Raw genomic sequence first — 15886 nt, forward strand, 5'->3', positions numbered from 1 at the left:
CTGGGGGGTTGGGGTTTTGGGGTGTTTGGGGTCTGGTGGGTTGGGGGTTGGGGTTTGGGGGGTTGGGGGTCTGGGAGGTTTGGGTATTTGGGGGGTTGGGGTATTTGGGGGTTTGGAGTCTGGGAGTTTGGGGGTCTGGTGGGTTGGGGTTTGGCGTTTGGGGGTCTGGTGGGTTGTGGGGTTGGGGTTTGGGAGGTTTGGGTGTTTGGGGGGTTGGGAGGTTTGGGGGGTTGGGTATTTGGGGGTGGGGAGGTTTGGGGGGTTTGGCGTTTGGGGGTTTGGGGGTCTGGTGGGTTGTGGGGTTGGGGTTTGGGAGGTTTGGGGGTCTGGTAGGTTGTGGGGTTGGGGTTTGGGAGGTTTGGGGGGTTGGGGGGTTGGGAGGTTTGGGGGTTTGGGTATTTGGGTTGCATTTCTCGCTCTGACCCAGGTCCCGCCCCCGGACACTGGCCCCTTTAAAGCAGCTTCCGCGGTGGGAGGCGCCGGAGCTCAGAGCCCGGAGCCCGGGGAGAGGGAGCGGAGCCCGGGGAGGGAACATGCAGCCGCCCCCCAGGAAGGTGAGCAGTGAGCAGGGTCCGGAGCCCGGGGCAGGGCAGGGGGCAGGGGGCAGAGACGCAATAATCGCCTGTTTTGTTGCCCAGGTGCGGGCGGGCCAGGAGGTGAAGCTGAGCTTCTCGGAGCAGTTGTGCAAAGTGCAGAACAAACAGCAGCAAGAGGCAGAACTGCTGGAGGACATCAGGTAACAGGCCGGGGCAGGGGGAAAGGGGGCAGGGTGTGGGGCAAGGGGCAGGGTCTAGGGCAAGGGGGCAGGGTGTGGGGAAAGGGGGCAGGGTGTGGGGCAAGGGGGCAGGGTGTGGGGCAAGGGGCAGGGTGTGGGGAAAGGGGGCAGGGTGTGGGGCAAGGGGGCAGGGTGTGGGGCAAGGGGACAGGGTGTGGGGCAGGGTGTGGGGCAAGGAGCAGGGTGTGGGGCAAGGAGACAGGGTGTGGGGCAAGGGGCAGGGTGTGGGGCAAGGGGGCAGGGTGTGGGGCAAGGGGCAGGGTGTGGGGCAAGGAGGCAGGGTGTGGGGCAAGGGGCAGGGTGTGGGGCAAGGGGGCAGGGTGTGGGGCAAGGGGTCAAGGGGGCAGGGTGTGGGGCAAGGGGCAGGGTGTGGGGCAGGGTGTGGGGAAAGGGGGCAGGGTGTGGGGCAAGGGGGCAGGGTGTGGGGCAAGGGGACAGGGTGTGGGGCAGGGTGTGGGGCAAGGAGCAGGGTGTGGGGCAAGGAGACAGGGTGTGGGGCAAGGGGCAGGATGTGGGGCAAGGGGGCAGGGTGTGGGGCAAGGGGCAGGGTGTGGGGCAAGGAGGCAGGGTGTGGGGCAAGGGGCAGGGTGTGGGGCAAGGGGGCAGGGTGTGGGGCAAGGGGTCAAGGGGGCAGGGTGTGGGGCAAGGGGGCAGGGTGTGGGGCAAGGGGACAGGGGCAGAGTGTGTGGTCTGGGGCAGGGTCTGGCGTATGTTCTGGGGCAAGGTCTAGGGTCTGGGTCTGATTCTCTATCTACTTGGGGTTAAATGGTGTGATTGGCTCCACATTTCATGTGTTTGCCTCAAACTCTGCTCCAATATTTGGGCCCTGGTCCTCCTCTCTCTACTCAATCTGTCCTCGCTCTTCCCCACCCCTCCCCTACAAAACAACACAAGAAATAGGAGCAGGAGTCGGCCATTCGGCCCCTCGAGCCTGCTCCGTCATTCATTAAGATCCTGGCTGATCTTCGACCTCAACTCCACTTTCCCGCCCGATCCCCATATCCCTCGATTCCCTTAATATCCAGAAATCTATCGATCTCTCACTCTCCCTCCCCCCGAGTGTCCTCCTCTTGTGCTCTATCATTCTAGTGTTGTGGAAGGTGGGCTTTAAGGAAAGTTTTAATGGTGGGGAGTCGGGGCGGGGGGGTGCGGTTATGGGTAGAATCCAGAGGAATGGGACAAGCTGGAGGAAGGTGGAGCCACCAATGGTGGATTGGGGAGGGGGACACTGCCGGAGATCAGAGTGGGGTGGGAGGTTGGTTGAAGAGACATGAAGCCGTGGGGCGATTTTTGAAGATCAGTGTAATGTAAGCTCACAAGTTTGTAGAGCTGTTGTGAGAGCTGGGCGCCGGAGGGACTGGAGTGCATCGTCACCCCCGGCAACCAAATTTTAATTTGACCGTAGTTCAAAAAGTTTTATTTGTTAATTTGTCGGTTCTAGTGCCCCTTTAATAAGGGGGCACTTGTATTAACGTTACTTTAAAATAGTTGTAGAGCTGTTGCATTGAGAGTGGCTTAGCCAGTCACATGATAGAACATAAGAACATAAGAATTAGGAACAGGAGTAGACCATCTAGCCCCTCGAGCCTGCTCCGCCATTCAACAAGATCATGGCTGATCTGGCCGTGGACTCAGCTCCACTTACCCGCACGCTCCCCGTAACCCTTAATTCCCTTATTGGTTAAAAATCTATCTATCTGTGATTTGAATACCTTCAATGAGCTAGCCTCAACTGCTTCCTTGGGCAGAGAATTCCACAGATTCACAACCCTCTGGGAGAAGAAATTCCTTCTCAACTCGGTTTTAAATTGGCTCCCCCGTATTTTGAGGCTGTGCCCCCTAGTTCTAGTCTCCCCGACCAGTGGAAACAACCTCTCTGCCTCTATCTTGTCTATCCCTTTCATTATTATAAATGTTTCTATAAGATCACCCCTCATCCTTCTGAACTCCAACGAGTAAAGACCCAGTCTACTCAATCTATCATCATAAGGTAACCCCCTCATCTCCGGAATCAGCCGAGTGAATCGTCTCTGTACCCCCTCCAAAGCTAGTATATCCTTCCTTAAGTGATGTTCACTAGACTCAACTGGCTGGGGTTTTATTGAGTCTTGTGAACATCACGTGACTGGCTAAGCCACTCCCACTCCACCAGCCTCTGAGCATCCTCACCGGTGCATGCATTACAATCAGGATTTTGAAATGGCGATGCGCAGGGATGAAGACCCGATGGAGGTTGCTGGTGAATGATGAGTGAGCGGAGTTATGTGCCGGAGGCGGGGTTTGAGTTAGTACCGGGAGGAGCTTGAGACCGGGTAACGGACAGAATGGGGTGACGATGTAACGCGATGGTTTGACCCCAGGTAAGCATCTGCAAGGGTTCACCAATCCCAACCTGGAGGTTTCATCACGTGACCTCCGGCCTCCAACCGCCCCACCCGGTCAAACAGCCCTCCCCCCTGCCCCCCCCCCCCCCCACCCCTCATCTCCAATATTTGTCTCACTAATCGACAAGTGTTCAAAGACCATGTGAAGAACCGCACACTATATTGTGATTGCTCTGCTGTATTCGAGCCTGCAGCGTGAAGGAGATTCACCTTCATGTCACGGAGCCTCCAGACAGTCCTGGAGAAGGTTGCCAACACGAGGGGCTCGTGACGCAGCCTTGAGGTGGATTCCAGTGTCCCTTTGCTGATGTTTTATGAAATCCTTGCGGGCAGAAAATGAATGAGAGTTGCTCATTGCTGAAGCATCGAGACTCTGTGTGAAATAACTCACCGGCGACTCAATGTGCCGATACTCTCTGGAGTTTAGAAGAATGAGAGGTGACCTCATTGAAACATACAACATTCTGAGGGGGATTAACAGGGTAGATGCAGGGAGGATGTTTCCCCCGGGCTGGGGAGTCTAGAACCAGGGGTCACAGTCTCAGGATAAGGGGTCGGCCATTTAGGACTGAGATGAGGAGGAATTTCTTCACTCAGAGGGTGGTGAATCTTTGGAATTCTCTGCCCCAGAGGGCTGTGGAGGCTCAGTCTCTGAGTATATTCAAGACAGAGATCGATAGATTTTTGGACGCTAATGGAATCGAGGGATATGGGGATCGGGCGGGAGAATGGAGTTGAGGTCAAAGATCAGCCGTGATCTCATTGAATGGTGGAGCGGGCTCAAGGGGCCAAATGGCCGACTCCTGTTTGTTATGTAGGGGAGCGATGGGGAAAAGTGAGGAAGGATTGAGTCGAGAGAGCGAGAGAAGGACTGCCCACTGGGTCATCGCTGACACGGACAGTGCGGGAACAGAAGTGTCTAGACACCATAGTGCTGCACACCCACCCGGTCAAACAGCCCTCTAAATAAAATAAATATTTTATTTTATTTGAAATAACAGGATAAAGGCCTGTTAAATAGAATTTTTAAATAAGTGCATAAGCTCTTCATGCACCAGAGTCTTGACCCAGCCTAGTTTCTCAGCCCCATTCTATCGCGGGGACACCCCTCTGACAATCTCTCCCTCCAGGTCATTTATTTCAATCTTTAAAAAAAGTGAAGATTTGCACCGGTGACAGAATCAGAAAGTTTCTGAAGCACACTTTCTGTCTGGCAGCACAGTGAGCAAGAGAGAGAGTGAGCGAGAGAGAGAGAGAGAGAGACAGTGAGAGAGAGAGAGGGAGACAGTGAGAGAGAGAGAGAGACAGTGAGAGAGAGAGAGAGGGAGACAGTGAGATAGAGAGAGAGGGAGACAGTGAGAGAGAGAGAGAGAGGGAGACAGTGAGCGAGAGGGAGACAGTGAGCGAGAGGGGGAGACAGTGAGCGAGAGAGGGAGAAAGAGAGAGTGAGAGAGAGAGAGAGGGAGACAGTGAGAGAGAGAGAGAGAGAGAGGGAGACAGAGAGAGAGAGAGAGGGAGACAGTGAGAGAGAGAGAGAGAGAGGGAGACAGAGAGAGAGAGAGAGAGAGGGAGAGAGGGAGACAGTGAGAGAGAGAGGGAGACAGTGAGAGAGAGAGAGAGAGAGAGGGAGACAGTGAGAGAGAGAGAGAGAGACAGAGAGAGAGAGAGACAGGGAGAGAGGGAGACAGTGAGAGAGAGAGAGAGAGAGAGAGAGAGAGACAGTGAGCGAGAGAGAGAGAGGGAGTGAGAGAGAGAGTGAGGGAGACAGTGAGAGAGAGAGAGAGTGAGGGAGACAGTGAGAGAGAGAGAGAGGGAGACAGTGAGAGAGAGAGGGAGACAGTGAGAGAGAGAGAGAGGGAGACAGAGAGAGAGAGAGAGGGCGAGAGGGAGACAGTGAGAGAGAGAGAGAGAGAGAGACAGTGAGCGAGAGAGAGAGAGGGAGACAGTGAAAGAGAAAGGGGGAGACAGTGAGAGAGAGAGAGAGGGAGACAGTGAGAGAGAGAGAGAGAGAGAGGGAGACAGAGAGAGAGAGAGAGGGAGACAGTGAGAGAGAGAGAGAGAGAGAGGGAGACAGAGAGAGAGAGAGAGAGAGGGAGAGAGGGAGACAGTGAGAGAGAGAGGGAGACAGTGAGAGAGAGAGAGAGAGAGAGGGAGACAGTGAGAGAGAGAGAGAGAGACAGAGAGAGAGAGAGACAGGGAGAGAGGGAGACAGTGAGAGAGAGAGAGAGAGAGAGAGAGAGAGACAGTGAGCGAGAGAGAGAGAGGGAGTGAGAGAGAGAGTGAGGGAGACAGTGAGAGAGAGAGAGAGTGAGGGAGACAGTGAGAGAGAGAGAGAGGGAGACAGTGAGAGAGAGAGGGAGACAGTGAGAGAGAGAGAGAGGGAGACAGAGAGAGAGAGAGAGGGCGAGAGGGAGACAGTGAGAGAGAGAGAGAGAGAGAGAGAGAGACAGTGAGCGAGAGAGAGAGAGGGAGACAGTGAAAGAGAAAGGGGGAGACAGTGAGAGAGAGAGAGAGGGAGACAGTGAGAGAGAGAGACAGTGAGCGAGAGAGAGAGGCAGACAGTGAGCGAGAGAGAGAGGGAGACAGTGAGAGAGAGGGGGAGACAGTGAGAGAGAGACACACACACAGTGAGAGAGAGAGAGAGAGAGAGAGAGAGAGAAAGACAGATAGAGACACAGTGAGAGAGACAGAGAGAGAGACACAGTGAGAGAGACAGAGAGAGGCACACAGTGAGAGAGGGAGAGAGACAGAGACACAGTGAGAGAGAGAGAGAGAGACAGACAGAGACACAGTGAGAGAGACAGAGAGAGGCACACAGTGAGAGAGGGAGAGAGACAGACACAATGAGAGAGACAGTGAGAGAGAGAGACACAGAGAGAGAGACAGATAGAGAGACAGAGAGAGAGACACAGTGAGAGAGACAGCGAGAGACACACAGTGAGAGAGGGAGAGAGACAGAGACACACAGTGAGAGAGAGACACACACAGTGAGAGAGAGAGAGACACACAGTGAGAGAGGGAGAGAGAGAGACAGACAGAGACACAGTGAGGGAGAGAGAAACTGAGAGAGAGCTGCAGCCCAGGTTTGGAAAAACAGAGGGTAGAGTTTGAAATAATTTGGCTCCCAAATGCATTTTTTATTTACATTTCTTGCAAATGATTGGAATGAAATCGACCATGGCTACAATTCAGCGCCAACATAACTGAGAATCACAGGCTGACTATCTCCAGGAGAGCTGCAAACAGGCTCCTTGGCACAAGGGATCGAAATCATTCCTGAATGTTGAAACTAAAATCAGATGCACTCTCTCCTCTCTGGACCGCCTCCAGCACTCCACTCTGTGAGCAGACTGCTGTCTGATTCACCTTCCCCAAACGGCTTGGTCTCGGCAGAGCAGCAACCTCCCAACACAGACCTCTGAGCTGAGGACACAGCACTGGGACCCAACAGTTTGCCGAGTGAGGTCATGTCACTGGGATCCGCAGGGACAATTGAGCCAGAGCGCAGCTTGACCCCAGAGTCACTCTGTCACTATGCTCTCACCTAGTTAATGGCTGATCTGTAATGTCTGCATCCAATGACCGGGGCAAGGGTGGCTTAGACAGAATGGGCGCCGCACTGTCGGAGAGGCTGTACTGAGGCAGTGCCGCACTGTCGGAGGGGCAGTACTGAGGGAGTGCTGCACTGTTGGAGTGGCAGTACTGAGGGAGCGCTGCACTGTCGGAGGGGCAGTACTGAGGGAGCGCTGCACTGTCGGAGGGGCAGTACTGAGGGAGCGCTGCACTGTTGGAGTGGCAGTACTGAGGGAGCGCTACACTGTCGGAGGGGCAGTACTGAGGGAGCGCTGCACTGTTGGAGTGGCAGTACTGAGGGAGTGCTGCACTGTCGGAGGGGCAGTACTGAGGGAGCGCTGCACTGTCGGAGGGGCAGTACTGAGGGAGCGCTGCACTGTTGGAGTGGCAGTACTGAGGGAGCGCTGCACTGTCAGAGGGGCAGTACTGAGGGCAGTGTCTGAGGGGCTGGTTACCTAGGAAGCTGTCACAAGGCACTTCACAGGGGCGATTATCAAACAAAATTTGTCACTGAGCTACAGAAGGAGATATTAGGGACAAATGACCATATACTTGTTTGAAGGAGGAGAGTGAGGTTTAGGGAGGGAATTCCAGAGCTTGGTGCCTAGGCAGCTGAAGTCACGGCCGCCAATGATGGAGCGATGGAAATCAGGGATGTTCAAGAGACCAGAATTGGGGAAGCACAGAGTTCTCGGGAGTTGTGAGGCTGGAGGAGATTACAGAGATAGGGAGGGGCGAGGCCATGGAGGGATTTGAAAACAAGGATGAGAATTTTAAAATTGAGGCATTGTGGGACCGAGAGCCAATGTAGGTCAGCGAGTGCAGGGGGTGATGGGTGAGCGGGACTGGGTGCGAGTTAGGACACGGGGCAGTGAGCACAGGGGGTGATGGGTGAGCGGGACTCGGTGCGAGTTAGGACACGGGGCAGCGAGCACAGGGGGTGATGGGTGAGCGGGACTCGGTGCGAGTTAGGACATGGGACAGTGAGCACAGGGGGTGATGGGTGAGCGGGACTCGGTGCGAGTTAGGACACGGGGCAGTGAGCACAGGGGGTGATGGGTGAGCGGGACTGGGTGCGAGTTAGGACACGGGGCAGTGAGCACAGGGGGTGATGGGTGAGCGGGACTCGGTGCGAGTTAGGACACGGGGGCAGTGAGCACAGGGGATGATGGGTGAGCGGGACTCGGTGCGAGTTAGGACACGGGCAGTGGGCACAGGGGGTGATGGGTGAACGGGACTCGGTGCGAGTTAGGACACGGGGCAGTGGGCACAGGGGGTGATGGGTGAACGGGACTGGATGCGAGTTAGGACACGGGTCAGTGAGCACAGGGGGTGATGGGTGAGCGGGACTCGGTGCGAGTTAGGACACGGGGGCAGTGAGCACAGGGGGTGATGGGTGAGCGGGACTCGGTGCGAGTTAGGACACGGGCAGTGGGCACAGGGGGTGATGGGTGAACGGGACTTGGTGCGAGTTAGGACACGGGGCAGTGGGCACAGGGGGTGATGGGTGAACGGGACTCGGTGCGAGTTAGGACACGGGGCAGTGGGCACAGGGGGTGATGGGTGAACGGGACTCGGTGCGAGTTAGGACACGGGCAGTGGGCACAGGGGGTGATGGGTGAACGGGACTGGATGCGAGTTAGGACACGGGTCAGTGAGCACAGGGGGTGATGGGTGAGCGGGACTCGGTGCGAGTTAGGACACGGGGCAGCGAGCACAGGGGGTGATGGGTGAGCGGGACTGGGTACGAGTTAGGACACGGGGGCAGTGAGCACAGGGGGTGATGGGTGAGCGGGACTCGGTGCGAGTTAGGACACGGGGCAGTGGGCACAGGGGGTGATGGGTGAACGGGACTCGGTGCGAGTTAGGACACGGGCAGTGGGCACAGGGGGTGATGGGTGAACGGGACTGGATGCGAGTTAGGACACGGGTCAGTGAGCACAGGGGGTGATGGGTGAACGGGACTGGATGCGAGTTAGGACACGGGCAGTGGGCACAGGGGGTGATGGGTGAACGGGACTCGGTGCGAGTTAGGACACGGGCAGTGGGCACAGGGGGTGATGGGTGAACGGGACTGGATGCGAGTTAGGACACGGGTCAGTGAGCACAGGGGGTGATGGGTGAGCGGGACTCGGTGCGAGTTAGGACACGGGGCAGCGAGCACAGGGGGTGATGGGTGAGCGGGACTGGGTACGAGTTAGGACACGGGGGCAGTGAGCACAGGGGGTGATGGGTGAGCGGGACTCGGTGCGAGTTAGGACACGGGCAGTGGGCACAGGGGGTGATGGGTGAACGGGACTCGGTGCGAGTTAGGACACGGGGCAGTGAGCACAGGGGGTGATGGGTGAGCGGGACTTGGTGCGAGTTAGGACACGGGGCAGTGAGCACAGGGGGTGATGGGTGAGCGGGACTGGGTGCGAGTTAGGACACGGGGCAGTGAGCACAGGGGGTGATGGGTGAGCGGGACTGGGTACGAGTTAGGACACGGGGGCAGTGAGCACAGGGGGTGATGGGTGAGTGGGACTGGGTGCGAGTTAGGACACGGGTCAGTGAGCACAGGGGGTGATGGGTGAGCGGGACTCGGTGCGAGTTAGGACACGGGCAGTGGGCACAGGGGGTGATGGGTGAGCGGGACTTGGTGCGAGTTAGGTCACGAGCAGCTGAGTTTTCGAGGGTCCAGCCCTGAATCCCAGCTCAGTGAGTGAGGGACGTTAAGGCTGGATCAGTAGGTGCTCTCCAAACAAGGTGCAGCCAAGTGTTTGCTGTCACTGTACGGACTGTTTTTCACACTTCACCGATTCACCGGGACATGTGGTGGTGACGACAGGTGTATTTGAATGACTGACCTTTGCTGATCAGTTTTCTGGGATCTGAAGGAGAGCTGGTCACTATTGGCAGATTGATCAATAAAATAATGAGCGGAATGCAAACCGCTGTCGATATCTCATCATTCACTCTGTGACCAGAAAGTATAGGCAGCGATTTTGCAATACAGCTAAAGATTGCCTCAGATATCAAACAAAGAAAGATGTGCATCTCTGCAGAACCTCTCACAACCTCAGTACGTCACAATCCATTTTACAGCCAATGACGTACTTTTGGAGTGTAGTCACTGTTGTAATGTGGGAAACGCGGCAGCTAATTTATGCACAGCAAGCTCCCACAATCAGCACTGTGATAATGAGTGGATAATCTGCTTTAGTGATGTTGATTGAGGGATAAATATAGGCTTGGATTCCCCTACTCTTCTTCAAAATAGTGCCCTTGGATCTTTTACATCCACCTGAGGGAGCAGACGGGGCCTCGGTTTAATGCCTCATCCGACAGTGCAGCGCTCCCTCAGTACCGCCTCTCCGACAGTGCGGTACTCCCTCAGTACTGCCCCTCCGACAGTGCGGTACTCCCTCAGTACTGCCCCTCCGACAGTGCGGTACTCCCTCAGTACTGCCCCTCCGACAGTGCGGTACTCCCTCAGTACTGCCCCTCTGACAGTACGGCGCTCCCTCAGTACTGCTCTTCCGATAGTGCAGCGCTCCCTCAGTACTGCCCCTCCGACAGTGCAGCACTCCCTCAGTACTGCTCTTCCGACAGTGCAGCGCTCCCTCAGTACTGCCCCTCCGACAGTGCGGCGCTCCCTCAGTACCACCTCTCCGACAGTGCGGTACTCCCTCAGTACTGCCCCTCCGACAGTGCAGCGCTCCCTCAGTACTGCCCCTCCGACAGTGCGGCGCTCCCTCAGTACTGCCCCTCCGACAGTGCGGCACTCACACAGTACTGCCCCTCCGACAGTGCGGCACTCCCTCAGTACTGCCCCTCCGACAGTGCGGCACTCCCTCAGTACTGCCCCTCCGACAGTGTCAGCATGGATTATTTAAGGGAAGGTCCTGTCTGACTAACTTGATTGAATTTTTCGAGGAGGTAACCAGGAGGGTCGATGAGGACAGTGCGTATAATGTAGTGTATATGGATTTTAGCAAAGCTTTTGATAAGGTCCCACATGGCAGACTGGTCACAAAAGTAAAAGCCCATGGGATCCAGGGCAAAGTGACAAGTTGGATCCAAAATTGGCTCAGAGGCAGGAAGCAAAAGGTAATGGTTGATGGGTGTTTTTGTGACCGGAAGGCTGTATCCAGTGGGGTTCCGCAGGGCTCAGTGCTGGGTCCCTTGCTTTTTGTGGTATATATCAATGACTTGGACTTGAATGTTGGGGTATGATTAAGAAGTTTGCAGATACTAAGATTGTCCGTGTGGTTGATAATGAAGAAGAAAGCTGCAGACTGCAGGAAGATATCGATGGACTGGTCAGGTGGACAGAACAGTGGCAAATGGAATTCAATCTGGAGAAGTGTGAGGTAATGCATTGGGGAGGTCTAACAAGGCAAGGGAATACACATTAAATGGTAGGACACTGGGAAGTGTAGAGGAACAGAGGGACCTGGGAGTGCAGGTCCACAGATCCCTGAAGGTAGCAGGCCAGGTAGATAAGGTGGTTAAGAAGGCATATGGAATACTTGCCTTTATTAGTTGATGCATGGAATACTAGAGCAGGGAAGTTATACTTGAACTGTATAAAACACTGGTTAGGCCACAGCTGGAGTACTGCATGCAGTTCTGGTCACCACATTACAGGAAAGATGTGATTGCACTGGAGAGGGTACAGAGGAGATTTATGAGGATGTTGCCTGGACTGGAGAATTTTAGCTATGAGGAAAGATTGGATAGGCTGGGTCTGTTTTCCTTGGAACAGAGGAGGCTGAGGGGAGATCTCATTGAGGTATATAAAATTATGAGGGGCCTAAAGTGAGTCCTTTGGTGGCTGAACAGTCCAATACGAGAGCCACAGACCCTGTCACAGGTGGGACAGACATTCCTCGGGGGAAGCGGGGGGTGGGGCTGGTTTGCCGCACGCTCCTTCCGCTGCCTGCGCCTGGCCTCTTCATGCTCGCGGCGTTGAGATTCGAAGAGCTCAACGCCCTCCCGGATGCACTTTCTCCACCTCGGGCGGTCTTTGGCCAGGTGTCAGTGATGATGTCACACTTTACTCGGGAGGCTTTGAGGGTGTCCTTGTAACGTTTCTGCTGCCCACCTTTGGCTCGTTTGCCATGAAGGAGCTCCGCTTAAAGCAATTGCTTCGGGAGTCTTGTATCTGGCATGTGAACTCTGTGGCCTGCCCAGCGAAGCTGATCGAGTGTGGTCAGTGCATCAATACTGGGGATGTTAGCCCGGTCGAGGACACTGATGTTGGTGCGTCTGTCCTCCCAGGGGATTTGCAGGATCTTGCAGAGACATCGTTGGTTGTATTTCTCCAGCGACTTGAGGTGTCTTCTATACATCGTCCATGCCTCTGATCCATACAGGAGGGCGGGTATTACTGCAGACCTGTAGACTTGAAGTGCCGTAACCTACAGGGCTACGGACCGAGAACTGGAAAGTGGGATTAGGCTGAGTAGCTCTTGGTCGGCCGGCACGGACACGATGGGCCGAATGGCCTCCTTCCGTGCTGTAAATTTCTATGATTCAGGGCTGGAACCCTGCACTTTAAGGGATTGTTGATATTTTGTTCAGATTTTAATCAGGCAGCAATCGTCAGCTGACTGAGTCTCACCTCTGACCTCGCTGTGTTTTTATATTTTGTTACAGGTCGTTTAGTAAACAGAGAGCTGCTATTGAGAAGGAATACGGTCAGGTAAGGCGATATGTTGCTGGGCTAAAGCAACACAGCTTACGGGAGACACATGATTAGTGAGACGTTACACACAAACAGAAGCATTGTTGGGATCAAAAAATACCATCAGCCCCGAATAAACCTGTCCCTTCTCCTCATATCCCCCAACCCCACCTACCCACCTTCTCACATATCCCCCAACCCCACCTACCCATCTTCTCCCCCAACCCTACCTCCTCCCATATCCCCCAACCCCACCTACCCACCTTCTCCCCATATCCCCCAACCCCACCTACCCACCTTCTCCCATATCCCCCAACCCCACCTACGCCCCATATCCCCCAACCCCACCTCCTCCCATATCCCCCAACCCCACCTACCCACCTTCTCCCCATATCCCCAACCCCACCTACCCACCTTCTCCCCATATCCCCCAACCCCACCTACCCACCTTCTCCCCATATCCCCAACCCCACCTCCCCACCTTCTCCCATATCCCCCAACCCCACCTACCCACCTTCTCCCATATCCCCCAACCCCACCTACCCACCTTCTCCCCATATCCCCCAACCCCACATACCCACCTTCTCTCATATCCCCCAACCCCACCTACCCACCTTCTCCCCATATCCCCCAACCCCACCTACCCACCTTCTCCCATATCCCCCAACCCCACCTACCCACCTTCTCCCCATATCCCCAACCCCACCTACCCACCTTCTCACCTCACTCTGCGTTGCCGGAAAGGCATCTAATTGCCCCTTGACCCCATTGACATTGTCCACTTCAATGTCCTTCCCTGGTTGCTTATTCTATTCTTGATTCTAACTCCCTCATTGTTAATTTGTCTCTAAAACAGGTTTCTAAAACACTTCTCGCGAAGTGTTGAACTCTCTTCCTTAAAAAGCGTTGGCTGCTGGGTCAATTAATAAGTTTTAAATCTGAGATAGATAGATTTTTGCTGGATAAGGGTATTAAGGGATATTGGAGCCAATGTGGGTGGCTGGAGTTTAGAAACTGATCAGCTATGATCACATTAAATGGCGGAGCAGGCTCGAGGGACAGACTGGCCGACTCCTGTTCCTGTGTTCCCTTCACCAGAGCAAACTGTTCACACAGTGCACGGATGTCAGTATGTAACCCGTGTGGCTGCTCCCGGACACCCGACACATTTGCGAGTGATTTGACCACGGATTTGTACCTCGGCCAAGCTCATTCCCATCCTTTTGATGTCTGCTGTTTCCAGCAGAGCTCACTGGGCGGGACTTCTGCGTGATGGTCCACTCCCTCTCCCTGCTAATGCCCCACTGACCGGGGATCAAACCTGCTGTTCTCGTGGAGTATATTCAAGACAGAGATCGATACTAATATGTCCTTACTATACAGTATAAATGCACACGAGGCCCATACTTGAGAGAAGGTCACTCTGCGACCAGCAACTTTTATTCCAGCACTGAAGTGATGAAGGTGGGTGGAGCTTCCCCTTTTATACCTGAAGGTCCAGGTTAGGAGTGTCTCCCACAAGTTCACCACCTAGTGGTCATTGTTCTCACAGTGTACAACTAGTCAGTTTATACATGGATTACAATGCTGGTTGAATACATGACATCACCTCCCCCCCCCCAAAGTCTTATTGGGATCACAGGTTGAGTCTCTCTGGTGGTTTACACTCCCTTGTAGAGCGCCTGAGTTGGGGCTCCGGTTGTTGGGCGCTGGCCTGAGTCTCTGTTGTTTGCGGTGCCTCAGGCCTGTCCGGACTGCCCACAGTGACTGGGCTCTCCTCCCTTTGGTTCCGGTGTTCGGTCACCTGTGGTGGAGTGAATTCTACATCGTGTTCTTCCTCTGCTTCTTCTATGGGGTTGCTGAACCTCCTTTTAGTTTGATCCACGTGTTTGCGGCAGATTTGTCCATTGATAAGTTTAACTACCAGAATCCTCTTTGGCAATCACAGTGCCTGCAAGCCATTTGGGCCCTGCAGCGTAGTTGAGAATAAAGACATCACGCCCTCGCATTCCTGTCATGTTGGTCACATTGTGACTGGCGCCTGCTCTCGACAATTTCTTTCATGGTAGGGTGTATAAGGGATAACCTGGTTTTGAGCATCCTTTTCATTAGCAGCTCTGGGGGTGGAACCCCTGTGAGCGAGTGTGGTCGGGATCTATTGGCCAACAGGAGGCGTGATAAGCGGGTTTGTAGGGAACCCCCTTGGATTCTGAGCATCCCCTGTTTGATTATCTGCACTGCTCGTTCTGCCTGGCCGTTTGAGGCCGGCTTCAACGGTGCCGTTCTGACATGGTTGATACCATTTCCTGCCATGAAGTCCTGGAATTCAATGCTTGTGAAGCACGGGCCATTGTCGCTGACCAAGATGTCCGGTAGACCGTGGGCGGCGAACATTGCCCGTAGACATTCTACCGTGGCAGAGGATGTGCTTGAATTAAAAATGTCACACTCGATCCATTTGGAGTAGGCGTCTACTACAACCAAAAACATTTTTCCCATGAAAGGACCTGCGGAGTCCACATGGATGCGTGACCAAGGCATGGCGGGCCATGGCCAGGGGCTAAGGGGGGCTTCCCTGGGCGCATTGTCCAGCTGGGCACACGTGTTGCACCTGCGAACACAAAGTTCCAGGTCTGCGTCTATCCCTGGCCACCAAACGTGTGACCTGGCAATTGCCTTCATCGTGACAATACCCGGGTGCTCATTGTGGAGTTCTCTGATGAACACCTCTCTGCCCATCTGGGGCATGACTACGCAGTTTCCCCACAGTAGGCAATCGGCCTGAATCGAGAGTTCATCCTTGCGCCTGTGAAATGGTTTAAATTTCTCAGGGCATGCCCTGTACGTGGCTGCCCAGTCCCCATTCAGGACACATTTCTTGACTAGAGACAATAGCGGGTGTCTATTTGTCCAGACTTTAATCTGACGGGCTGTCACGGGTGAGCCTTCGCTTCCGAAAGCTTCAACAGCCATGACCATCTCAGCACCATGCTCGGTTGTCCCCTCGGTGGTGGCTAGTGGGAGCCTGCTGAGTGCATCCACGCAGTTTTCAGTGCCCGGTCTGTGCCGAATTGTGTAGTCATAGGCGGCTAACGTGAGTGCCCACCTCTGTATGCGAGCCGATGCATTCGCATTTATGGCCTTGTTGTCGACCAAAAGGGACGTTAGGGGTTTGTGATCTGTCTCCAGCTCAAATTTCCTGCCAAACTGTGCATTGTTTTTACTGCATAGCGTCTCCTTTTCTACCATCCTGTAGCCCCTTTCTTCCTGGGACAGACTCCTGGAGGCATAAGCTACCGGCTGTAACTGACCCTTGGCATTGACATGCTGCAACACACACCCGACACCATAGGACGACGCATCGCACGTTAACACAAGTTTCTTACATGGGTCATGTAACAGATTGTTGGAACATAACAAATTGCGTGCTCTATTAAAAACCCTTTCCTGGCTGTTCCCCCAGACCCATTCGCGACCTTTGCGTAG

At 54.7% G+C, this 15886-nt stretch overlaps 1 protein-coding gene across 1 annotated transcript in view; it reads left to right on the plus strand.

The window, feature by feature from the left end:
• The first annotated feature begins 515 nt into the window (after positions 1 to 515).
• Positions 516 to 15886, plus strand: part of LOC139262813 (F-BAR and double SH3 domains protein 2-like) — a 70556-nt gene continuing 55185 nt past the window's right edge. Inside the window, exons 1-3 of the mRNA XM_070877971.1 lie at positions 516 to 554; positions 639 to 736; positions 12373 to 12418. Coding sequence (XP_070734072.1) covers positions 534 to 554; positions 639 to 736; positions 12373 to 12418 — 165 coding nt within the window. The 5' untranslated portion in view covers positions 516 to 533. The remainder of the gene's footprint in view (positions 555 to 638; positions 737 to 12372; positions 12419 to 15886) is intronic.

Source organism: Pristiophorus japonicus, chromosome 4, assembly GCF_044704955.1.
Source record: "Pristiophorus japonicus isolate sPriJap1 chromosome 4, sPriJap1.hap1, whole genome shotgun sequence".
Classification (NCBI taxonomy): Eukaryota; Metazoa; Chordata; class Chondrichthyes; family Pristiophoridae; genus Pristiophorus; species Pristiophorus japonicus.